At 35.6% G+C, this 27,357-nt stretch overlaps 3 protein-coding genes across 3 annotated transcripts; 2 read left to right on the top strand and 1 right to left on the bottom strand.

Moving 5' to 3' along the window:
• Positions 1-420: 420 nt before the first annotated feature.
• LOC133337940 (neprilysin-4) lies at positions 421-2,598 on the top strand. The gene has a single exon (XM_061546141.1). It carries the CDS (start codon positions 421-423, stop codon positions 2,596-2,598), a length of 2,178 nt encoding a protein of 725 aa, XP_061402125.1.
• A 1,644-nt stretch (positions 2,599-4,242) lies between these two features.
• Positions 4,243-6,552, bottom strand: LOC133337941 (endothelin-converting enzyme homolog). The gene has a single exon (XM_061546142.1). The coding sequence runs from the start codon at positions 6,550-6,552 to the stop codon at positions 4,243-4,245; it is 2,310 nt and encodes a 769-aa protein (XP_061402126.1).
• Positions 6,553-7,741: 1,189 nt separating this feature from the next.
• On the top strand, positions 7,742-10,015 carry LOC133337942 (neprilysin-4-like). The gene has a single exon (XM_061546143.1). The coding sequence runs from the start codon at positions 7,742-7,744 to the stop codon at positions 10,013-10,015; it is 2,274 nt and encodes a 757-aa protein (XP_061402127.1).
• The last annotated feature ends 17,342 nt before the right edge of the window (positions 10,016-27,357 follow it).

The raw sequence follows: 27,357 nt of genomic DNA on the forward strand, positions 1-27,357 counted from the left end.
AAAAAAAAAAATTTTTGAAGACCTGCTTTAAGCGTAGATTTTAAAATACATTTTTTTAAAAGACCTGCTATGTTTGTAGATTTTTTTTTAAATATTTTTAAAGGACCTGTTATAAGCATAGATTTTTAAAAACCTTTGTTAAGGACCTAGAAAATATTTCTTTAAAAAATATCCCAATCAGTCATTCCCTTTAGAATTATTTAATTAACAACATTTGGCAACTCTATTCTCAGCTAATGAGATATGATGGACCCATAGATGATTACACTCACACACACACATACACCCATCCATAAACACATAAAAGCTTTTGCAATAAAAAATTGAATTTTGTAAACAAATTCAAAATAAAATCCGACTCTTAGTGATTCAGTTTTAAAGCTCTCTTGGTGTGAAGTGGTGGTGACGAATAAAGACGTAATGGGTGTTACATTCCGCTGGACACACCTACTCAATAGTGTTCAAATCATACTATTGTGGATGTCAACGTCGACATCTAAATGGACTGTGGTCTGTGGTGAAACAACAACATTTCCCATTTACAAACAGGAGGAGGCAATACGAGCCGCCAAAAGTCGCGAAGTTCTGCAATATATGAATTTAAGTGTTAATCCATGTGAGGATTTCTATGAATATGCCTGTGGCAATTGGCCCAAGTATCATTTGCCACCGGCGGGTAAGGAAGATGGCCAGACAATCAAGACCATTTTGGAGGAGAAAATCGAGGAGGATCTACACAATTTACTGGATGAAAATGTCACCCTGGAGGATAGTGCTGCTGCCCGCAGGGTAAAGGTGTTCTATAAAAGCTGTTTGGACGCCCGTCAGGGTGAGGCATCGCACCAGGCATTTCTAAGTGATTTTATTAAGAGCAATGGCGGCTTTCCGGCCATACCGGGTTCGAATTGGTTGGCCCATCATCACAATTATGATTGGCAACATGTTGTGGCCATATTGCGTTATAATTATGGCCTAAGTATCCTCATCGGCATGGATGTGGATAATAATTATCAAACCATGGAGGAGAACAGTTTGTACATGCAGGAACCCTCGACAATGATACCCCGCTCCTTGTGCAATGCCAAGACCTCCCAGCTGATCGATGTCACCGATAAGGCATATGATATGGTGGAACAAGAAGTGGCGGATAATCTACGTTTATGGTTGTCAATGAAAAAGGAAGATGCCCTGCATGTGGCCGCCGATATGGTCACCTTTGAACATGATCTGTGCAAGGCTATGTATATCCATTCCAGTGCAGAGGAGGAGGAAGAATTCATTGGTAGCCTTAAACCGGAGAATCGTACCAAAAATTATGAACGCAAAACTTTGAATAATTTCACTCAGCAATTCAACAACACCTTGGATTTCAATGCCATTGTTTCGAACAGCTTCGGGGTGGGTGTTACCAAACCGGTCTTTATGAAAAGTCCGAAATATTTTGAACAATTGATCCATGTCATCGAGGAGACAGAGGAATACAACAAGACGGTTGTGGCCAATTATATTATGTATCGGGCCTTGACCTACTTCAATTTTCCGCTGAATGATACACCACGCAATCGTCCCGCCTACTGCCTGCAGGTGGTTAAGAAATATTTTCCCAAGGTATTGGGTGATATCTATTATCGGAAATATGCCAATACCATGGATCAGCATAAGTTGAATAGGGTGTTCGAACAGCTGAAGAAAATCATGGAGGAGTCATTGAACAAGGAATGGATTGAGGAGAGCACCCGCCGCTTGGGTAAGAAACGATTATCCCAGTTGTCGTTGCAATTCCCAAACTATGAAAAGTTCTCTCTCAATTTGGAATTTGTTCGCAATGATTTTTGGAAAAATCTACGCCTGATAATGGGTGAGGTGAGGGCCCATGAAGTGAATCGTTTATTTTCTGCCGAAAAACCCATGCCTACAGATGAAGTTCAGGCCTACGAAACCCGAATGGTCTACCGGTCCTATCATCAACGCATCGATATTGGCTGGGGGGTGCTACAGGCTCCCTACTACCAGGCAGCCCTGCCGCATGGCATGCGTTATGCCATGATTGGCCAGAAGCTGGCTCAAACCTTAGCTACCGGTTTCGATGATCTCGGTTGGACAGCCGATAATCCAGATCACAAAATTTGGGATACCCACACCGCTGTGGAATATTACAAACAGGCCAATTGTTTTACCGAACAAATAGGAAATTACCTTTACAATGACCCATTCGGTTTTCAGAATGCCACCAAAATAAGGCGTTTGGTAGCACAGAGTGTCGGCCTCAGCACCGCCTTCAATGCCTATTTGGATTGGCTGTTCTATAAAAATCCCAGCAACGATCATGAAATGCTTTCCAAGGAGACTTTACCCGAATTGGATTTTACCAATACCCAATTGTTTTTCATTGGTTTTGCCCAGGCCCATTGTGAGTCACGTAAGAAACCGAAGAAATTGGATCCGCTGAAATATCAACGTATTAGCCCGTATAGTAAACATAGCCTTGCAAGGTATCAGGTAAATGGTCCCTTGACAAATTTTATAGAATTTTCACGGGAATTTCACTGTCCCATAGGAAGTGAAATGAATGTGGCGGATAAGTGTATAATTTATTGAAAATAAAATTAAATCGCATTTTTATTGTTGTTGTTTTATTTTTTCCGGCCACTGATAAGAAATTAATGCTGTGGCCCATCAATAGGGAAATGTGGAACAAAACGATTTTGATGTCACACTGCATTAGACATGTGATGACAATACAATGAAAAAACCCAAAGAGCGAGTTTGTTCTTATCAATTATTTTATTTTAGGATAGGGTTGCCATGTAAGTTTGGTTTTGACTAAGGTTTCTCGTCTTGACTAGTTCGGCTTGTATACCATCAGCCAATTGATTGCTATTCTTGCCTCATCTTGGCTAGATGGTATTCTATACCGTCATATCGTGTTGGTTCTGGCGTATCTTCTTCACCGTTGCTATTTGATACCAAAGCAGGTGGGTAAGTTGAGCGGAGTAGGCCTGGGCTACCTGTTGTGTTTGCAGCTTTTCGACGTCGAATTTCCGTGTTACATTATACCGCACCTTTAAGACGGGTGCTACAAGGTAATGGTCCGAATCGATATTCGCTCCTCGTATCGATCGAATGTCTAAAACATTGGACGAATGCTTCCCTTCACAACATGGTCAATTTGATTTCTCGTTGCTTGATCAGGAGAAATCCAGGTGGCCTTGTGTATACCCAGAATCTGGTGCTGCTAACTACCATGTGGTTTGCTGCCGCGAATTTAATAAACCTAATGTCGTTGTCGAATGTTTCTTTGTGGAGGCTGAATTTTCCGACAGTGGGGCAAAAAATATTTTCCCTTCCGATTTTTTGCATTAAAATCTCCTGTCATGGCCAGAGCAGCGGTCATATGCAATTTCTAGGCGCTTATAAAAAAAAGTTCTTTGGTCTGTTCATCTTTGTCTTCTGTTGGAGTATGGACGCAAATAAGACTGATGTAGAAGAACTTCGCTTTTATACGGATTATAGCAATTCGCTCATCTACTGGAGTGAATCTGGAGACGAGGTCTTTTATTCTCCTATTAACCATAAATCCGCAGCCAAATTCACGTCTCCTTTCATGGCAGCTGTAATACAGGGTGTAATCATCTGATTTATATACGCCAGTCCCTTTCCATCGCATTTCCTTTAAGTCGTATTATTGACTAAGGCTAAGGCGAAAACTGCGCTTGTTCTATACAACGTGCACACATTCCAAGTGCAGATTCGCAGGTCGTGGGGGTCGTCAACATTGGGGGGTTTGGTTTTCGTTTTCGTTGCATTTTCATAGTAAGAGGGGTTTTCCGATTGTGGCCACTAACCCGAAGCCTCAACCCATTATTTTATAGTTCTTATGGGTGAACTCGCGGAACAAGGGATGATGACCATAGTTACCCCAGGTGACACCGCGGGGAGGTCAGTGTCCACAGTTGAGATGAATGAGGGACCAAGATAAGCCTGGGCTTCGCCATGTTAAAGCCAATCAGGGCCGTTGCTTGGTATCTATCATCCCCTACGTCCCCTAACTGACAAAGCGTCGATTTAAATGTTTTTTAAGTCTCCCTATGAGAGTGTAATATATAAGTTGAAGGTTCTATGTATGCGTGGATTTAAAAAAATATTTTTAAGGTCGTACTGTTTTTAATATATTTTAATAAATTTTTATTTTAATTTTTCTAATTTTAATTTATTGTTAAATAATTAATCTAAAAAATCTAACTAAAAATTCCTACGGAAATCGCTTTCCAAAATCGAACATTTATCCGCCAGATTCATATCGGCACCAATTGGGCAATTAAAATCCAAACCAAATTCTTCATCATTACTGAGCGGACCATTGATATTCAGCCGTTCTGGAGTGTGTAAATCCAGCGGACAACACTGTGATGGCTCAGCGGCGGGTTCCTTCGAATATCGATCTGCACAACGCATTTGAGCAAAATTCACAAAAAACAATTGGGTGTTGCTGAAATTCATTTTCGGTAAGGTTTCAAATTTCAGATCGGCATTACCGACATCTTGTTTATCGAGCCAATTATTATAGGCCACAAAGGCTATGCTTAGCGCAGTAGAATCTGCCATAAAATCTTTCAATTGACTGGCATTACGAAATACTTCGGGGGTATTGAAGAAATAACTGCTCACTTGGGATCGGAAACATTCCCGTTGTTGGCTGAGGAGGTCATCGAAGTGGGATGATGTAAAAGGCTGATGGCTTTTGTCCGGTGAAAATTGCTCATCAATGTAGTGTTTGATCAAAACCCGAGCTATCGTATATCCTAGAGAGGAATATTTTAGCGATTTTGGATAATTGTAGGAATAGAAGGGTGGCTGTAGCAAGCCCCAACCAAATTGTAAGGTTTTCTCATTACTGGCCATGTGGGTGTCAAAAGCTTGAACAATGTTGGAGGCTAACATCGCCTGTTGGGCCTGACGTCCCCGTTGAGGCCCGGGTGTGAGGAGAGCCTGCTGTTGCAGGGCATTGCTAATTGTTATCGATTTTAAAATATCCCAATAATTTCCATTTGTTTTAATTGCTGTATAGCTGTTCGGTTCTACACCGCCAACCTGATACGTAGGCTCACTTATTTGCAGGGTGTCAATATTTTTACGTAACGATCTTGGTATTGCCTCTTTTATATCACGAAAAATGCTCACCACATCCTGTTTAACATATTCCCGCATTTGAGCTGGAATTGTCATTTGATATAGATTACCCATATATTCGGGAAATACCTGCATAACCTTACGAACACAATAGGGTTTACGATCGATTTGGGGTAGTGTTATTTCCGAGAGGGCTCGATAAATGATATAGTTGGCAAATGAAGGTTTGCGTCCACTTATACTTGTCAAATATTGTAAATATTCAGGGTTATGGATTTCGAAATCGGTGCGACCCTGGCCCTGTGGCTGGCCCATACACAGCTGAACAAAATTTATTAATTTCTGATTACTTTCCAGTTCCATTAGTTTTTGATTTCTTCGAAAGTGATGGGCCTGAGGTGAGCGTCCCAGCCTGCGGGGTGTTTTATTGGCACCATAATTTGTGGGATTTTCCAATGGCACTCGAACATCAGTCTCAACTTCTTCTACCTCCTCGCCATTGCCATTATTCACTTCGAGTATATCATCTTTCCTCATGAATTTACACAAATCAAATTCGAAGCGTTGAATATCTCCAGCCAGGCGGGTGGCATCAGCCTCCGCAAAATTAAACCACAATTGTAATTTCTCTTTGATTTCCATTTGTATTGTTTCGAATATGTCATCCTCTTCATCAATTTGTGGTGAGGCCTCAGCGTTACACAATTCCGCTGGCATTATGGTGCTTGAAGGTTCCCTCACCACGGGACGTCCTGTGTTGGGGGCCGTGGAAAATGCAATCAAGATATCCAAATTATAATCCAATTTCAAACGTGCCAAAATTTCAATCCACTGGTAGGAACGTTCCCGCCATGTATCCTTTATGTCCGGCAGTCCACCGTAATTGGCCACAAATCGTTTTATAAATAATTTTTCCTCATTCCAATTGGTCGAAAGACAGGTTCTATAAAATTTATTCACCACTGGGTGAGGATTTACCGCGGGGTTATCCAAGCGCCTTTGCAGTTGGTGTACCACTTTCCGTTCCAAAAGACTGGGCAGTGTAATCAATTCGCCCTCTTGGACATCTGTCATATTTTGCACCTGCAACCAATTACCACAGGCATAATCATAAAAATCCGCACAAGGGTCTTGTTCCAAATTCATAAATTTGAGCATTTCTCCACCTGTGTAACGGCGTTCTGTAGCACTCTGCAAGTGGGACAAGCCACCAACAATATTGGCACCACCGGCAGCCATGCCCACACCTCCTCCTCCTCCACCACCACCTGGCACAAATCCTGGAGCATTTTGATAATTCATACTATGACGATTCACCGTCTGTTGACTGCGATAGTTCCGATTATAACCTTGGCCCAGACATTGGTCGATCATGCTTATCATCACCAAGATTGCGACCACGCCGCTGAATATCACCCGCATTATTCGACAATTTTGTAACATTTTCACGCGAAGACTTTCGAAATGATACTGAATTTTGATTTTCAGAATTATTTTGTTTTGAAACTGAAAGTTGAATTTTTTTTTCAGTAATATTTACTGTTGTATCTGACGGCGGATTCACAATTATATTGGCGATAAGAAAATAAATTCTTCTCTTTTTTTAAAATGTATTTAGTTCAAGTTTATTTTGTATGAGTGAAGTGATGCTGCTACCCGACGGTCGCAAAGGCTGTTGTTGTCGATTGAAATACGTGAAAATTTTGAGTCATACAATTGACTGGTAGATTTTTATTAAGATAATCGAAATAAAATCAGAGAAATTAAAAGAATAGATTTCTACGGCTAGACCTCGGTCAAATCCTAGACCCCAGCAGAGAATTTTTTTATTTAATTGAAAAGAGAAAAAATCACGCCTATAGGTTATGCTTTAAAAGTTCCACGCCTATAGGTTATGCTTTAAAAGATCCACGCCTATAGGTTATGCTTTAAAAAATGCACGCCTATAGGTTATGCTTTAAAAGTTCCACGCCTATAGGTTATGCTTTAAAAGTTCCACGCCTATAGGTTATGCTTTAAAAGATCCACGCCTATAGGTTATGCTTTAAAAAATCCACGCCTATAGGTTATGCTTTAAAAGATCCACGCCTATAGGTTATTCTTTAAAAGATCCACGCCTATAGGTTATGCTTTAAAAGATCCATGCCTACAGGTTATGATTTAAAAAATCCACGCCTATAGGTTATACTTTAAAAATTCCACGCCTATAGGTTAATGTTTAAAAAATCCACGCTTATATTAGGAGTTTAAAAAATCCCTGCATCCATTAAATCTCCAAAAAATATTTTTAAAAAATCCAAGCTTATATTATTAGGATCCACTCTTATAGCTCTGGTTAGGTATAGAACCCTGAGAATCGTATTTTTTATTTCCTCAAAATATTTTTTTGCACTTTTTGTAGCTGATTAAAAATTTAAACTTGAACTAATTTTTTGTTCTGCTCTTGTTGTTATTATTACATTACGGAAGCCTCAGGCTCATAATAAATTTCTTATCAACAATTTGTTTTTTTCTCGTTCTCCATAGAGAAAAAAATCTGAAATTCCGTATAGCTTTCAAAATTCTAAAAACAATTCCATCTTAGTTTCAATTCTAATGTCTGCGGGTGAAAATGTTACAAAAAGTTTTCAAAACAAATGCGGTTTTATTTGGTTTCGTGTTGATAATAAGCCTTCGTATTCGGGGCAGTGAACAGAGTCTGGGTCAAGGTCATCATGGCCAAAAAGAACGACAATTGCAGAGTCAGGCCCAACAGCAGCAGCAACAGCAGAACAATGACCTGCAATTGGCTAGGCAGCAATTGCGAGCTTTCCATGAGAGCAAGGCCAGGGAAATGTTGAAATTTATGAATCTGCAGCAGGAGCCTTGTAATGACTTTTACGAATTTAGTTGCGGCAAATGGTGGGAAGCACAAAATACCACTTTGCTGCGAGGTCAGGATCGTTGGAGTATGAAAGATGTTATGGATCATCAATTGCTAATGCAAGTGCAAAATATTCTAAATGGCCCAAGATCTTCGACGGAATATGATGATACATCGGCCAAACATTTCTATAGAACCTGCAATCAGGCCTCATCAGGGGAGCAGGGGGAATTTATTAAGAAATTTGTGGAATATTATGGAGGATTGCCGTATGTCAAGGACAGCCACTGGCAGGAGAAGCAGTACAGCTGGATTGATGTCATCGGACAATTGAAGCATCGCTACAATTTAGATATCCTAATCACCCTTACCATACCCCGAACCACCGTGGGTCGGGCCATACCAATACCAATTTTAGAGGAGCCCAAGAGGACGGTGTTACCATGGCATTTGTGCAGCTATTTGGCCACCCATGAAATGGAAGAGAAGGATGAAATTTTCAATGACATTCAAAGGGAAATTAAAGATAATCTGCGGTCCTGGTTGGACCTAGAGGAAACCGATGCCATACGCTTGGCGGGGGATATTCAGCGTTTCGAATTTGAATTGTGTAAATATATGAAGAAACGGGAATTGCTGGATCTACCCAATGGAGGTGATGGATTAAATAAAACCCGCAAACGCTACAATATGGTCGTGCCGAACAACTTCCATGGTGTGATGCAAAATCTGAATAATAATCCGCAATCGGTTAGTGTCTGGGAAAATAAATACGGTTTGGAATTTCATCGTTTTGTTCAGATCAGTTTGGGTAAGGGCCATTCGATACCACGAGAATTCTACTTGCGGGATGAAGAATATTTTCAACATCTGAACACCATAGCCAGGAAGGGTCTGACACCCTCTTTTGCCTATTACATTATGTATAGAGCCTTGAGTGAAATTACCTTACCAAAGGACCAGGCGCCACGTAGCAATGAACGGAACCTCTACTGTATTCGTAAAACTTTGGAATTTTTCCCCGACACCCTGGGTGGTATCTATCAGAATAAATACCGCAAAGTAGAGGTGCTCAATGATTTACGTGACATTTTCAAACATGTTCGCGAAGCCTTTGGCGAGAGTATCGATACGAATACCTATTGGTTACATGATAGCTTTCGCAAGGATATTAAATTGCGAACCCTATCGTGGAAACTGAAGGAACCAGAATTCCGCAGCCAAAATGATGGAGGGGTGTTCGAAGTGAAATATCAAAATAATCCTCGTAGCTATTGGCAGGCATTGGATGCGGTGATGGAAAGGAATGCTCAACAATATCTGCAACAATTAAGTGGTTACCCCGGTGCAATAAAACAGACCCTCGACGAGCCGGTCTTCACCTATACCACAAATGCCGAAGCACGGCTGCAATTCAGTTGGTCTTATTTGCAGCCGCCCTACTACTCCCTCAATTATCCTAAGTCCCTAAAATTCTCCTCCGTGGGTTTTCTCATGGCTCGAGAATTAATACGCCACTATGATCAACAGGGTTGGCATGACAATCCCCCACCCCTGGTCAATGCCTGGAATTTCGATATACACGATGAATTCAATAAAATCAAAGAATGTTTTCGCATACAGGCAAGTAATTATTTACATAATTCTCCTAACATTTATCGCAATGGTAGCCAGTTGAGAGATTTTGTGGCGGACACCAGTGCTGTGGGTATTGCCTTTTCGGCGTACATGAAATGGTTGGACGATCAGGATGCTCTCAATGAAGAATTGAAATATGAAACTTTGCCAGGTATGGATTTCACAAATAGTCAATTATTTTTTATCAACTATGCTCAGATGCAATGTGCGGCAGGACGTAATCGAGATCCAGCAGCTGCTTCAGAATATTTCCCCTTGGCACGGCACACAGTGGAACGTTTGACCATAAATGGTCCGTTATGGAATGGTTTGGAATTTGGTAGAGATTTTAATTGCCCGCTGGGGTCACATATGAATGTTGATGATAAATGTTTGACTTTTTAATAAAAATTATTTAGAAAAAATTAATAAAAATTTGTGTTTTCAATTAAAATAAAATATTTTAAAAAAATATTCAGAATAAAAATTCAAGATCATAATTTTTATATCCATGTTAGAGCCGGGCTTGGAAAAAATAATGTTTAAAAAATCTAGGCCTTAGGCAGGACCTACAAAAATATATTTTTAAACATCTACGCCTATGTAAAAATGATCTAGTAAAATATATTTTTAGTAATTTACACCTAAGGCAGGAAAAATTATCAATAATATTTTTCTTTTAATAAACAAAAAAAAATGAGTTTTATTAAAAATAAAATTCCGAGAAAATATTCCAATTCAGCAAAGCTGAATTAAATTTTAAAGGTATAAAATATTAGTTAAAAAGGTTTTCCAAAAGTTTCTTCAAAAATACATAAATTCAGCTTAGCTGAATATCAATTTTCTTTATATACACTTTATATTTAGTAATGTAACTTATGATTTTTTTCATAATTATTTAATTCAGCTCAGCTGAAATAAATTTTGAGGGTATAATATACTAATTAAAAAGGGTTTCGTAAAATTTCTTCAAAAAAATATCAATTCAGCTAAGCTGAATTTTAATTTTCTTCATATACACTTTATATTTAGTAATTTAACATATGATTTTTTCATAATTATTTAATTCAGCTCAGCTGAATTTTGTTTTAGGGACATAAAATACTATATAAGCTGATTTTCTTAAACATTCTTCACAAAGGCATATATTCAGTCTAGCTGAATTCCACTTTCTTAATATAAAATTTATATTTTGTAAAGTTACATTTATTTTCTTCATACACATTCCAATTCAGCTCAGCTGAATTTCAGTTTTATCATAATATACTTTTATGTAAGTGGGATTCAGAAAGTTTTCTTAAAAAAATTACACATTCAGCGGTACTAAATTGAACTTTTCAACAAATATTTCTTAGTTTAGGCGTAATTATCTATATTACGGTATACCTAATTAAGAAGAATTAAAAATCAGCAATGTTTAATGTATTAATATATTGTTCAAGTCAGCTGAATTGATATGATTTTGTTTATTAAATAAAGTTTTATGGATTCCCCATGTAAATATTTAAATTCAGCTAAGCTGAATGACATTTCCATAAAGGATATTAAAATGTTAATATAATTTACAGAAATTTCTTAGCTAAAAATTCCAATTCAGCTAAGATAAAATGGATTTTTATAAGAAATATTGTTAATTTAATAAAAATAATATTCACAGCTGGTCTAAAGATTTTTCTTTAGAAAAGTAATCTGTAGCTACCAGTTAGCCTTGCTGAATTATTTTTGTAAGCCAGTATACCTTTTATATGTACCAAATACACAATTCAGCAAGATATTTTTTAAAAGACTTATCAATTCAGCACGCCCATAACAACCTAAATATCACTATTTCAACTCAATATCTTGAAAAAACATCTCTTTATGCCCCCATTGTTCTTAAGCATAATTTGTATGTACTTTTCTCCTCCTTATACATAACCTTGAAAAACAAAACAATTTTCCTTTTCATTTGAGCAGAAATAGCGTCTCCTCCCCTTGACACATGCTACCAAAGATACCGTTTACACACCAAAGAGCAAGCAGGTTTTAAGTACCCATTTAAAAATGAAAATTTATTTTTCATATTATTTAGCTTGTTATGGGCTACACCATGATTGTGTTGAAAGCCCCGACACTAGTTGTTTTTGTTGTAAAAAATGTAAAAAATTACCATCCATAAAATATGGCAAAATATGGATGGTAAATTCAACAACAAGAAAATTTTTACAATCAAATTGCGTGTTCAAAATAATATATATAAAGAAAATTACATACACACATATTTTAAATTTACTAGCAGTGCATGGTAGGTAGCTAACTTGGTACTGCATTAAACCGTTAAAAAAAAGTATTTAAAAGAAACTATTTTCTAGTTCAGCAGCCAGCCAGTCAGCCTTTGTTGTGTTTTACAAACGACGATGAACGGCATATCAGATATTCAATAATTTGTTTACTACACATTACCACTCATTGAAGAGAGAGACAGAGTGAAAGAGAGAACGAACGAGCGTGACGGTATGAGTTTTGTTTACATTTATACTTGACCTAAAAGTATGCAATATAAAAGTAAACAATAAAAATATATAATGGCAGCAATGCAGTGTGTCATATACACTGAGGGGTTTTGGTAGTGATGCAAGTTTTGAAATAAATGAAAATTTATTGCATGTAAACACAATCACACACACATATATAAATATACATACATTTCTAAATTAAATTTTGAAAATAATTTTTTTGTAGGGAAGGGTTACATTGTATTCAGCTGACTAATAAAAATAGATTAGGGTAAAATTAAAAAATTTGTATTTTATTAAATACTTGCCAAAAAAAAGATTGCTGAATAAAATAATAATAAAAAATTAACAGATTTTTTGAGCTGAATTTCATCTTTATTCTAAAATTAAAAATGTAGCTTATGAAAAATATATTTTACTTCCAAAAATAAAAATTCAGCTTGGCTTAATATGATTATTATAAATTTTATAATTCAGCACGCTTGAAACTAATTTTGATCATCAAAATGGCAATTCAGCAAGGCTAAACATTTTTTGTTTATAAACAGACATTTTTAATAACACTTTAACTGAGCTTAATTATATTTATTTTTTCTAAAGTAACAATTTTTCAACTGCGCTAAATATTATTTTATTCCAAACTAATTTAATTCTAGAATAAATTTTGTTTATTTTCTTTAAAATAGTAATTCAGCTAGGCTGAATAATATTTTTGGTATAAAAAGAGCAATTCAGCTAGTCTGAATAATATTTTTGTTATATGAATAGCAATTCAGATAGGCTGGATATTATTTTTTGTAAAAAAAAAAATCAATTCTGATACTACTTTTAGTATAAAAAGACCAATACAGCTAGGCTGAATAACATTTTTGTTATAAAAAGAGCAATTCAGCTAGGCTGAATAATATTTTTGGTATAAAAAAAGCTATTCAGCTAAACTGAATAGTATTTTTTTGTAAAAAAATAGCAATTCTGTGATACTATTTAAAATTTCAAATCGGTTTTTTTAATTATTTTTTTTTATCACAAATTATAATTCAGCTTAGCTGAATTCCACATGAATTCACAAAATAACAATTCAGCAAGGCTGAAATAAACTTTAAATTTTTAAATTGAATACAATTTTTATCGAAAAAATTGCAATTCAGCTAGGCTGAAAATAATTTTTATTCTCCCAAATAAAAATGTCAATTATTTAAATTGAAATTTTTACAACATTATGCTGAATTTGAACCTTAATATAACATTTACAGCAATTCAGCTAAGCTGAATAATACTTTTGGTGTAAAATCGGTAATTCAGTGATGATATTTAAATAATATTGTAAATACAAAGATAAAATTTCTTTTGTTGGAATTAATTTTTTTATCACCAAATAATAATTTGGCTTAGCTGAATTCCATTTTTATGTTCTTAAAATAAAAATTCAGCAAGACTGAATTAAATTTTTAGTGCAAAAAACATAATTCAGCTCGTCTGAATAAACCTTTGTATAAAAAATTGCAATTCAGCTGTGAAATGAATTTTTGTTCTCCCAAATAAAATGTCAGTAGTTTGAGGTCAAACACAGATTTTTTTATAAAAATTTGCAATTCTGCTAGGCCGAAATAAATTCTGAATGCAAAATTAGCAATTCAGCTAAGCTAAATTTGATCTATAATATTAAGAACAAACAATTCAGCAAGACTGAATTACATATTAAATACAGCATTAATAATTTAACTAAGTTGAATTTAATTCCATGTAATTTAATGTAAAAACAATCAATTTAGTTATGCTGAATTTGATTTTTAATATAGAATAAGCTAATACAAAAATAATACAAAATTATCAATCCGATTAAGCTAAATTGCATTTTTATTGTTATTCAGCACAGCTGAATTAAATTTTTAATGTAGATAAAAAATAAACAAATTTGTTTTCAAAATAACACTTCTTTATGGCTGAATTAGCAATTTCAACATAAATTCAATATATTGATGTGGCTGAATAATTGCTGTATAATGATATGTTTATAAAAACGTCAATTCAGCAAAGCTGAATTGTATTCTTGGAAGGAATTTTATTCGTTGGAGGAATATAATTACAAGATTTGCGTTAGTTATTCTAGCCTTAGACGACATGTGGAAGATTTTCATTCATAAGAAGTCCGAAATGGTTATCTTTTAGGTTCATAAGACCTGTGAAAGGACTTAGAGCTATACAAAGACCTGTGATATATCTTCTAGTCATAAAATACATGTGGAAGTTCTTGTAGCTATGGGAGGTCTGTGGAAGGTCTTTTAGTTATTGATGGTCTGTGGCACTTATTCTATTTATAGAAGACCTCTGGAAGGTCTTCTAGCTATAGCAGATATGTATAAGGTCTATAAAAGCTATAAAAGGCCGGTAATAGGTTCTCAATATATGTAAGGCTTGTTCTTGCAGGATGTCTGTAGAAAGTTTTCTAGCTATAGGGGATATGTGAAAGGTTTTAAAGCTATCAAGGACCGGTAATAAGTCTATAGGAGGTCTGTGGAAGGACTTGTAGTTATTGATGGCCTGTGGGAGTCATTCTAGTTATAGAAGACAGGTGGAAGTTCTTCTAACTATAAGAGATATGCGAAAGGTCTTTAGCTATAAAAGGCCGGTAATTGGTCTTAAAAATATATAAGACTTGTGGAAGTTCTTGCAGGAAGTCTGTGAAAGGTCTTCTAGCTATAGAAGATCTGTGGTAGTTCTTCTAGTTATAGAAGACCTGTGGAAGGTCGTTTAGCTTTAGGAAATATGTAAAAGGTCTTAAAACTATAAATGACCGGTAATAGATTTTTCAATCTATAGATATGGTCTGCTAGGCATAAAGCACATTGAGAAGATACTTTGGAAGGTCTTCTGTCTTTGGAGAACCTGGGAAAGGTCTTCTGCCTTTGGAGAACCTGGAGAATGTCTTACAGACACAGAAAACTTCTTGTAATAAACAACCCTAGAAATTCTTCCATTAATACGCAATGTCCTTGATCTTGTACTAAGATCTCTAGAAAATCTTCAATTGAAAGAATATCTCTCGCAGGCCTTTAAAAACTCAATTTAAATTCTTAATTTAAAAATTTCTCCCAAATTATTTAAGCATTAGCACAAACTGTTAAAAGGAAGGAAGTAAGAGGTGGAAGAATTTCATAAAATTATGTCATCATAAACAAAAATAATTGAAAAAATATCATACTGACTGGCTGGCAGATTCCCACTCACGCACGTATTTCCGGCAAATTCTCGGCTTAAAAAAATATAAAATCCAACAACAAATAAACACAATTGTACCGAAATTGAATAATGACACGTTTGTTTACCAGTGATTGTTTACGGTACACAGAGAGACCACCACCACCAGAACCGCAACAAAATGTGTCAATTGAAATTTAAGCATTCAATGTGGGAGGGAAGGGAGTGGCTGGGGGAAATGGCAAATAAAACATACCTGAAAAGAGAAGAGAAAGAAAAAAATCAGTTTAAGTAAACAAAGAAATACAATTTATATTAAAGCCTATCTAAATATTATGAAAATAGGGATTTTAAATATATATTTTAAAGATAAAACTAAATTCGAATGGTACCACGTATTATGCCGCATTTTGGGTACAAATAACAAAATAATTCGTATATTATATGAATAGAGTTCAAAAATGGCCAAATTTTTACATATTGGGATTGCAATTCATAAAACATTAAATTCGGGCTTCTTGTCAGAGAGAGCGAGTGCGAAAAACAACAATTATGGTTTTATTTTTCCTTCCCAGTTAAGTCTCTTCTGGTTTCTTTTAATATTTCCTTACATTTGGCTCGTATCAATACATGATTGATATATTGTAATTGTCATTTACATCGAAATAATTTGTAAACTACATATGCGAATTTTATAACACAGGTGTCTGAAATAAATAAACAATGGATTACAAAACTGACCACAATCGAGTGAGTGAAGAGACAGCGATTGTTAGCAAGAGAAACATATATAAATTACGAAGTGGATGTAATATATCATTCCGATATCTATAGGCATAAACAAATAAAAGTCCAGCCCTATTATAGATATTTACGCTTAAGTGATTACATTTTAGCATTACGAAGTGACTGTAATATGCCAATCCGAGACCTTGGTTGGTAAATATCTTATTCACAGAACATTTGCAATTTAAGTCCACATGAATGTCAGACGTCGTTTTCGGTACGATCAAGTTCTTTGCCCAAATTACCACCTTGAGTGTCTGCAGTTTGTAACTTTTTATTTCTCTTTGCACCAATTTACAATAACATAGCCCCATAGTCGGGACTTTTAGTTACGATTTGTCCCTAAAAACATTATAAATGATGTGATATTTCTAATAGGTTGTTCTCCGCCGAGTCCATGTTTCATTGATAATATTCCCCCTCTTTGTTTTATTTGTAATTATTTTTATATTGATTCCATATATTTGTATAACCTTTTCACTCACAACGACGATCAACTGAATTTCAAGTATATTTTTTTATTATTATTGAGTTTTTTTTTAATAATAAATTGAATTACCAATCAATCAAAATGATAATTCGTATTACAGCGAATATGATTGAATTTTGAAAAAAATTAAAAAAAAAATATTTATTTAAATTTTTTCCTATAAGGCATTGTTGGTGGTATGCCTTAATGTCCGATTATGGTGTCGCTCATTTGAATAATGAGACAGCCGGAGGTTAATTTTTTTCTCTCCATTGGAAGGCAGGCAATTGTAATATTTCATTGTCAAAAAGTTGACGAATTTGTTTATGCTTCAAAAACAATGACGAAGTTGGAGCGCTGGACATTTTCGGGTAAAGGAATTGTCTACGATGTTGTTGTTGCATTTTTAATTATGAAATGAAAAAAAACGAAAAAAATATTTGGTATACAAATAATGGATTATTGTGTCACACACAGCGTACGTCAGATCACCGACACTGTTTTAAAAATAATTAAGAAAACTAGTATTTTTGGGATCCCAATAATCAAAGGTCTTTAGTCTAGGTCCAGGTCTTTAGTAGACCATCAGGTCTTATAAAAGATAACCAGGTCTTGCAGAAGACCACAACCGGTCTTATAAAAGACATTCAGATTTTATAGAAGACACCATGTCTTTTAGAAGTCAACCAGGTCTTATATAGAAGGTCATCAAGTCTTAAAGAAGACTACCATGTTATATACCACCATGACTTACATAGAAAAACATTAAATATTTTATAGAAGACCACGGGTCGTGTACAATAAATCAAGTATTATACAAGACTACAAGTGATCTTATAGAGGATCAAAAGACCGCGGGTCTTATAGAATACCACCACATATTAAAAAAGACCACAGATTTTATAGGGCACCAGGATGATTTATAAATGACCACAGGTCTTTAATAAAAAAAAATATCCTTTCATTTCCAAATTGAACAACCTATTTTATGCTATTGAAGGTTATATATACATTTGCCTAACTTCATTAACCCATGGTTGACAAATTAAACCACTTTTCCAAACGACAGTGTAATCATCATCAAAATACTACAAGTCATTAAAATGTAAAACATAGAAAACCCAAGCAAGCAGCAGGACATTGAAATATTATAAAAATTCAAAACCATAGCCATTGGCCACAAAGACATGGCAATTTTCTTTAAAATTACAAATTTTGTCAAAAACCCAATTTTCTTAAAGCCATGAACTTTATATGTTTTTGGTACTTTGCTTAGAAATTGTTCTTTGCATTTTATTTAATGGTTCACTGCTGGGGGTAAACTATTTTTTTTCGTATGCTTGACAACGCCCACGTTTTTTTACAAAAGAGGGTCGAGTGTTGAGGTAAAGGAACGGCAGTTGAGGTCAATAGCAAGCAAGACCATGGAATCGAGAAGCAATCAGAATCCCATATAGAACCCCTTTTTCAATATCTCGAAATATTAACCGAAGGCTTACCCCAAATAGTAAACATGATCTTGACCACAATAAAATTCGATGTCCGTCTGTTGAAATCACGATAGAGATCGCAGTATTTTAGAAAAATATCGGTTCACTATTCTTTCTCCTCTGGCGAGCATAAGGTTTCCACAAAATCATCTATTAGTCCTTCTGTAAGTTTCGTTAATCATTGAAAGAATATGAAAGGACTGCCACCTATCGTAGGCTAGAAACAACGTCTCTTTGAATTTTACAATGGTTGGTGTCCTTGCTAATTTAGTTTTGTCATCTTCCTCTTGATGACGCTATTTCCTGCCATCCATACTTTGTGTTATCCTCATAAATATAGAATAAAATTCTATGTCCACCTGTTGGAATCACGATAGTGATCGCAGTACTTTACACTGACTATGGTACTACTCATTGAATGTTTGGTATAGGGAATGGGAAATATAGGTTCACTTTTTATATCTGTTTTTATTATTTCCTCTCTTGTGAGCATTGGGATTCCACAAAACCATAGACTAGTTTTTGTGTTAATTTCCTTAATCATTGTTTGTATTTCTTTTAATTTCCTTATCCCAGCTAAGTAGATTATTGGACTGCTGTAGCCTATCCTAATTGATAGGAATGCCATCTATCATTGCATAGAAACAACGCCTCCTTGAATTTTCCAGTGGTTGGAGTCCTTGCTTATTTAGTTTTGCTATTTTCCTCTTGGTGGCCCTATCTCCTGTTATTTAATATTTTAAAGTATCCACATAAATATAAAATAAAATTATATATCCGTTTGTTGAAATCACGATAAAGATGACAGTATTTTAAACAGAATTTTGAATCTTTACTCAGACTTTTGGTGTAAAAATGGGAAATATCGGTTTTGTTTATTGCTTCTCCTCTTAGTCTTTGTGTTAGTTTCATTAATCACTGTTTTTTACTATTATTTTCTTATTTCAACTTAGCAGATCATTGGACTGCCGTAGCCTGTCCTAAGTTATAGGAATGCCATCTATCGTTGCCTAGAAACAACATTTCGTTGAATTGTGTACAGTGATTGGGGTCCTTGCTTATTTGGTGTTGCCATTTTCATTTTGGTGGCGCTATCTCCTGCCATTCCTACTCTGTGTTATCCTCATTACTATATATAATAAAATTCTATACCCGCCTGTTGAAATCACGATAGCTATCGGAGTATTATGGAAATAATTTTTAGCTACAACTCAAAATGGGGGGTCCTTTCCAAATACGTATGTCATTTTTCTCTTGGTAGCGCTATCTCCAACCACTCATACTTTTTATTAAACTCTTAAGTTTTTGCTAAAACCATGGTTGGTTAGTAGAGACTCAGGGAGCATCGAAGCCCCAACTTATTGCAATATTGCGAATTTCAGACATATTTTTAAACTTTATAGATATTTGTGAGCTGTTATAAAAACATTTTCATTGCAAGTATATGTTTCTAGCCCAAACATAAGGGTCACGCATTATTTTCATTATGATCAAGATGTACACCAATTTTTATTCCTATTGTCAGTTCTTTGATACTTCGTTCACTTCTGGCAGTAATTTATTATGGCATAGCTCAATTTTTTTTCACTGAACATTTTCAAAATAAGTCATTTTTTTTAATTTTTTTTACACACGCCATTTTTGTAAATTTTTGAGTATATGTCCCATACAAAGCTCCTGACCTTGATAGATATTTTGGTGGTCATAGGTACATTTTTCTAACAACACTTTGGCGGGTAAACAGCTCTTCATAAAACATTTTCATTAAAAGTAAATTTTTCTACTTAACGCCCATTCAGAAGTCATGAGTCATTTTCGGTATGTTCAAGATCCTAGACCAATTTTCTAAGCTGTGTGTCTAAAATATTTTCAATACAAGTAAATTTTTCTACAAAGCCCCCATATACAAAAATCGCACGCCCTATTCGCCATCATGTTAGTCAGTTTTTCTAACCTGTATGTCTATAGTTTGGTATTTCGTTTTCTCTTGGCAGCAATGTATTATGACATAGCGCCCATATAAAAGACCCGACCGATGTTAAGGCTTTTTTATGTCAACCTCATAATGTTGGGTATAAAACGTTCGACCCGACCGAACTAAACGAAATTTTCACTTTCTTGAGATAAAAAAATGGAAAATTTTCGTTATAAAATCCATGAATTGGAAAATTTATAGTATTAAAAATTATATTTTTGAGACAATGAATCGAGACTGATCGTTCATATAGACCAAATGTGTCACGTCAAAGGAAGAAATCGCAATTGTGGCCACTAGAGTTGGGTCGATTTAAAACAACCTTTTCATCCAATTCCCTTCGTTCCAGTCGTTACTGTTTGAGCTTTTTCACCTAGTTCCTTTTGAACCAATCAAGATATTTCCGTTCATTCAAAGAATTGAGGGACTTTGTGATGGTACGACCGTGTTGTGCCGCCTTGTTGAAAGTAAACTTGATCCATATCGTTTCCATCCAACTCCGACCATATCTGCCGATTCAACGTAATTTTTGAAAAGGAAAGTCCTGTGACCTAACCGGACCATAAACCGCAACAAATATACACCGCGATAATAGTTCCGAACCCCAGATGCAATAATTTAGCATCTTGGTGTAACCACTGCGGTGAAAATTGAACTTATCGGTCTATATAGTTTTGCGAGGAGTTCCGAACCATTGTATTTCAGGGACCCAATCTTCAAAGAGTACGACATTGTTGTTGATGATCGGCCGTCTAGCATTATTTATTTATAAGCCGTTAGACCCATACAAGAACGTTTGCGGAATGTCATACTCCAATGGATGAGTCTGGGGTTGGATTGGAAAAGCTTGGGATTTTCAGCAGCAAAATTTCCTTGTTATTGGGAGACATTCACGGATTTTATACTTTACATCACTAACTTCCCCCACCAAAACTCGAAATTGTCCCCCTTTTTTGTCTTGCGTTCCGAGAAGGTGCTTCACGAAATTCCAAAAATTCTACAGTTTTGCAAAGTTTGAATGCCAAGTTGTCCTGAATTTTAATAATTTCAACACGTTTTTGAACCGCAGATCACCAATTAATACAATCGAACATAAATAATTCGAATTTTTATAATTAAAAATTTACGTAAGACAAAGGGCAAGCTACTATTAATTCCAAACCTCAAGGTCGCCCATAAGTCAAAGTTGTTTTCATAATAATGGTGGCTCGAATAATAGAGGTTCGACTTCAATGGTTTAGTTCCTACTTGTCGACTATCAAAGAATAAATTACCGAAATATCGGATAATTCCAAATGACACCTTTAAATACCAAACCTTCATACAAATTTCTTTCCTCAAATTTTTATAACACCCTCGTAGAGTAAAGAGACAAGTAAATATTTATCAGAATGACAGCAAAGAAGACAGACCTTTAGGGCATTTTCTTATTAAACACAAATAAGAAAATATGTATAGAGAAGACGACGACGATGACATGAAGCAGGGTGGTAGCCCATTTATGCCGCCGTATGGAGGGTGGTGAATTTAACAGAAAACTGCAATTGGAAAATCATTGTCTTTATGGTATTTTTGGTATTTCAGGGTGTGGTCGTCACCGAGGGCCATACCATGAACCAATAGCAACAACAAAAATCGACAACAACACTAACTTGAAATTATTTAAAATATATGTATTTTCTTTCAACTTAAATTTGAGGGGAGACATAGAGGGCGCAAGCATATATATATATATATATGACTGTGCATTTGCGGATCCTTTTTTCAACACGGCTTCTACGTATCTCTTTTTCTTTGTATTTTTATTATTATGGAGAAGTGGTTGGTTGTGCTGTGCGTGCCATAAAATTCAACTTAAAAAAAGAACACATAAGCCAAGGTTGGGTTGAAAATGACAATATTTTGTAATTTTTTTAGAGGCTTTAAGAAGATAGGCAGCAGGGTAGGAGACAGATACCAGTCAGCAGCACAAATGACTTGGACCGACCCCATAAAAATAAAAAGCAATAAAAAAATGTTACGCATGACACATATGTCGTGATGGACATTACATTACAATTTCCGTCCATTAATTGTGATTGATAATTGATTATCGGTCGTTTTTGGGTATCTTTTCTTTTTGGCAGAGGGCAATTTGCTTGAGGGAAATTCTAAGTGTTTTTTTCTCTTCGATTTTGAAAATAGAACACATTAAAGTAATGAAGTGTATGAGAAACAATCAATTTTCATAGATGACTAGCAGTTTTGTGTATGGTCTAATGAGTATAAATTGTTGGAGAATTTTTTTAGAAATTAAATGAAATATAGGAAGGGGAGATTTAAATTTCTTTCTTTTCTGGAAACGATTTGGATATGGGATATTGTACCGATAAAATATATGTTTTAATTGTTATCAATTTCTTCTAAGACAAATCCGAAAGTGTTCAAATTAGTATTTGTTCGGACCATTGCCATTTTTTCCAAATAAACGAACAAAATACAAAGGGTGTAGGATTACACTTATTTCAAATTGACATATTCAATGGGATATATTTTTAAGTATTTGCTTTTTTTCTTAAGTATATTTGCAATGTAGTGTAGGAGCCACATAGTATGGCTATAATTATAAGTGGTTTTCTATCTTCATCTTATATGGTTCGCCATATAATTATAATTTTAAATCAATGAGTCGTGTTTTATCTTCATTTCCTCTACTACTTTATTTGTATTTTTAATTCGATTTCTGTTTTGTTATCTTTGTTTTAAAAAGGGGATTTCTTTCTTCTCTGAATAAATGAAGGAAACAGTAATGATATTTATTTCTCATTTTTATTATGCTATTAATTACAGATTTATATGATTAATTACAAATTGATATATTTTATATTCTAGACACAGTCGATGATGAGTACGTATAATTTATTTTGCCTGAAAGGAAATCAGTGGGTTTATTGAACTCATCATCGTTTGTGATATATTTACTTTTGAAAAGTTAAACAAAGAGAGGAGATTTTTTATTTTATTTTCGAGTTTATTGATCACTGTCTAAAGTTCGTAAAATTGGATACGAGGCCTAGGCAAAAGTAGGGGTTACCTGTCGCCATCTAACTTTTATGGCAATGCGCTCTAAAAAAAATAAGTTTAAGTCCGAGCTTTTTTGAACTATCGAGAGATGATTAACGACCTTAAATGGTTCCGGTTGATTTTGGTCTTGATCTGCACCATTTTACTTGACCATTGCTCGTTTACGGAAAAAATTTCCGAACCGTGTTATTTCTTGAAAATCTTGAGCACAATACACCACCTTAATATAGACTCCTCATTAATAAAGTACTAGGATACCCAAATTTAAGCATCAAATTTCAATTGCAAACAATAATAACTAGACAAATAGAACTAGACAAATGAACAACCCTGAGAATAGTGTCGAAATATGGGAAAGTAATTCTCATTCGCATTGTATTGTCGTATACATAAGTATTTCGGTTTTCGTCGACAGTGGTCGCCGAGTGCTGGAGTCTGACCAAGTACGAGCGAAATTGACTTTCGGAAGTGTCCGCAGTCGTAGTACCTTGTGCCAAACACAACCGAGGTCTTTGACCTGCGATTCGTTCGCTTCTATATAACTTTTCTCGTTTCAGAAGGAGCTTGACAGAATACCTACATTTAAGCAGTACATTCACATTGCAACAATAATAACTTGACAAATATAACTTCAATGAACAACCATAAAATGGTGTCGAAATATGGGAAGATAATTCCCATTCACTTTGTGTTGTTGTATATATAAGTATTTCAGTTTTCATCGGCAGAGGTCGTAGAGTGGTGGAGTAAAACCAATTACGAGAACAATCGGCAGTGCTCGCATTCATAGTACCTTGTGGCAAACATAACCGAGGCTTTTGACCTGCGATTCGATCGTTTCTGCCGCTAGTGTTTGACTGCGACTCGTTCGCTGGGTTAGGACAACCGAACCACTCAATTTTAATTTATATATTTTTCATTCATTTTCAGTTTCTTATCTGCTATCGATCTTTAGCTTGAACATCATTTTAAAAAACGCTCATTATACTGCAGCTTTAACTTGTTCGTTCGAACTTCTTCGTTCGCTCCCACAAAGAAAATAGATTATTCAGGTATGAGTTGACCCTGGCTGAGACTGAGTTTACTTTAGCCTTAGATAAAACATCTTGTTATAACACCTTAACACCGTAATGCCGGGAACGACCTCTCGGAGCCTTTCAATGCCGAACGAGGATTCAGACAAGGTGACAGTTTGTCGAGTGACCTATTTAACATCCTGCTGGAAAACGTTATACGACATGCAAACTTGAGCAGAAATGGTACTATGTACACCAAACAGCATATGTTACTCGCCTACGCCGACGACATCGACATGATTGGTCGAACATTGTGAGCGGTAAAAACCGCTTTGGAACGAATTCAGAAGGAGGAGTCTGCCGAAATGAGGCTGGCAGTAAATGACGAGAAGATCAAACTGATGGTATCAGCACGCAAGACGTTAAATGGACTCGGACTTACTGTGAGACTTGAAAACTACAGCTTCGAGGTAGTCAAAGATTTTATATATTCGGTGCCGCCATAAATAAAATTATGACATCAATTTTGAAATTCGGAGAATGGTACTGTTGGCCAGCAGATGCTACTATGGTCTAAGTAAGCAATTCAAAAATAAGGCCACCTCTCGCCAGACCAAACTCACACTCTACAAGGCGCTGGTACTACCCGTGCTCTTATATGGATCTGAAGCATTGGTACTTGCGCAAGCAGATGAAGAGTGTTTGAGACAAAAAATCTTCAAAAAATCTATTGGCCGATCTGCGTCGATGGTGAATATCGCCGTCAAATGAACAATGAGTTGTGTCATCTATTCTCGAACATCGACATAGTCGTATCGAGCTGCAGCGACTACCTTAGCTTTGTTGTCAGAATGGATGGGGATACCCCAGCTCAAAAGCCATACAAAAGCGAGCCAACTGATGGCTCACGCAGTTGGGAAACGCCGCGAATTCGATGGAAAGACCCAGTGGAAGGTAACATATATCCAAACATGGTCATTTAAATTGGATGAGCTGCGTAAAAAACCGACGCGCTTAGAAATATTTTTTACGCTCGGCTTATGGAACAAATGATCTGTCACAAGCCAGCTAAGTAAGTAAGGCCTATTGGTATTTATTAGGACTTCAAGGCTGTCCTGTAAGACCTACTGGTCTCATAAAATACTTCGTTTGGTGTTCAATAAGTCATGGGTCCTCTATAAGACCTATGTGTCGTCTATACCATCTATTGCAATTATATAAGACCTATCAGTCTTCTATATGATCTATCAGTCCTATCAGTATTGGTGGAAGACCTTTGGTTTTTATGATTTTTATTGGTCCTACGGTTTCATATAAGTCCATTATTTTCACCATAAGTCTTTTTGTTTTTAATAAGACCTTCTAGGTGTATAAGACACTACATTTGTTATCTATAGGACTTTTTCTTCTACACCACACATGTTGTCTTATTTAAGACCAAGCTGTTGTCTTATTTAAGACCAAGCGTTGTCTTCCACTTTCAATATCTCCTAGCCTTGTCTTTTTTAAGTTCCCTGCTCTCCTATATTACCGATTTGGTATTCTGAAAGTCTTGTGGTCCTCTATTAGACCTTTGGTCATTTAAAAGATCTGTGATTTTTGGTCTAAAAGACCAATTAGACTTCTATGGGTCCCTTGGTCGACTTTAAAAACTTTGGAATTCTGTTCCATAAGACCCATGGTCATCAATAATATATATTGGTATTCCAAAACACCTAGTGTTGGGTATAAAATATATCCACCACGACCGATCATTATTCCGCTTTTAACTTGCGTATTATAACCTACATTTTTCAGTTTGTAATTTCCTTTTTGTTACAATAAAACAAAATATTGTTTTGTGTCATATGAACTGTCAGTTTATTTTATAAGCCGCCCAGTACATGTTGACTCACACAACGGCTAATATAGAAACTCAAGAAAAAAATGCCGAGTCAGTCAGCCAGTCATTGCAGGCAAGCAGGCAGTTCGTAAGAGTACAAGGAGAGCCCTTGTACTATAGAACTGAATACAAAAAATAAAAACATAGACCCCACCTCAAGTGTCAACTCTCAATGGCATGTTGCTCCACAACACACAGCTCGCACTCCTGCCCATGTCTCCTCTTTCTCCCCACCATATAGAAAATAAAACAAAACCGAACCGAACAAAAAACACATTGCATAAGTAGCAAGTGAATCATAATTATAACAAATGTTTTCATGAGAATGTGGAAAGGTAGGGAGGCCAGCTACTTGGGGCTTAAGCTCTCTTGTTTTCTTGATATTGAATGGCATCTCGTACCAACCCCCTTTTCCCCTTCAGACCCTCCGATATTTATATTTAATATAATGCTGCCTGTACTCCCCCTCCTACTCCCCGATGTTGTTTTAGTTTTCATATTTCGAGACTATAACCGACTGCTGCCTTTGTTGTCACATTGTTGTAAATGACTTGACAACAACTACAACAAAACTACACATTGTGTTGTTAGCTGTCAAATGACGTTTTCTTTGTTGTTGTTTTCTGTTGAAAGCGTGAATTATGATGCGACATAATTTATTTAAGCCCATTTTTCTTTCTATTCAACCATAAATGTTTTGAACGACGTAGGCGAAAAAAACTGAAAACTGAATTGAAATCGAAACACGAAGCATTTCTATATTTGCCATCAACTGCAAGGCCTATCCAATCCAAATGCATGCATTTTGGTGTCTATTCTTCGTTTCATTTTCCCTTGCAATGCATTTTGTTTGTTTCTTCATTTGGAATTTGTCATTTTTTATGACATGACAACCAACCAACAACAAGCGCCAAATAAGTTTTGTTTCTTTTTTTCGATTTGAAATGTTCAAATCCGATTACCACCACGAATTGAATAAATAATTGCTGCAATTATGGCAGTTCAAATGAAAAACAAAAAATGATTTAAAGTGTCAACGTTTATTTCGACAATTTTGTATAGCCGACATTTGTATATATGTGTGTGTGCCCAAAGGTACATACATGTAAAAATAAATAAACTAATTAAACGTTTTTTGTTTATTTTAGTCACATAATATTGTAAATTATTTTAAACGTTGATGTCAAGGTTTCCAATCAACTTGACACGAGTTTTAGTTTAGTTTTACATGTAATCATGAATGTCGTGCGATTTTGGATACTGTCAATTAACAACTATGGCTTGAAAATTCAGTATCCAAAAATAAACCTACAACGCTACTAAGCCTCTATATGGTCTTACAGAGTACCGGCAGGTCTTACATAGAAGGCCAA

Source organism: Musca vetustissima, unplaced genomic scaffold (assembly GCF_032173495.1).
Source record: "Musca vetustissima isolate MV318-11 ecotype Yass unplaced genomic scaffold, APGP_CSIRO_Mvet_v1 utg30452, whole genome shotgun sequence".
In the NCBI taxonomy this organism is placed as follows: Eukaryota; Metazoa; Arthropoda; class Insecta; order Diptera; family Muscidae; genus Musca; species Musca vetustissima.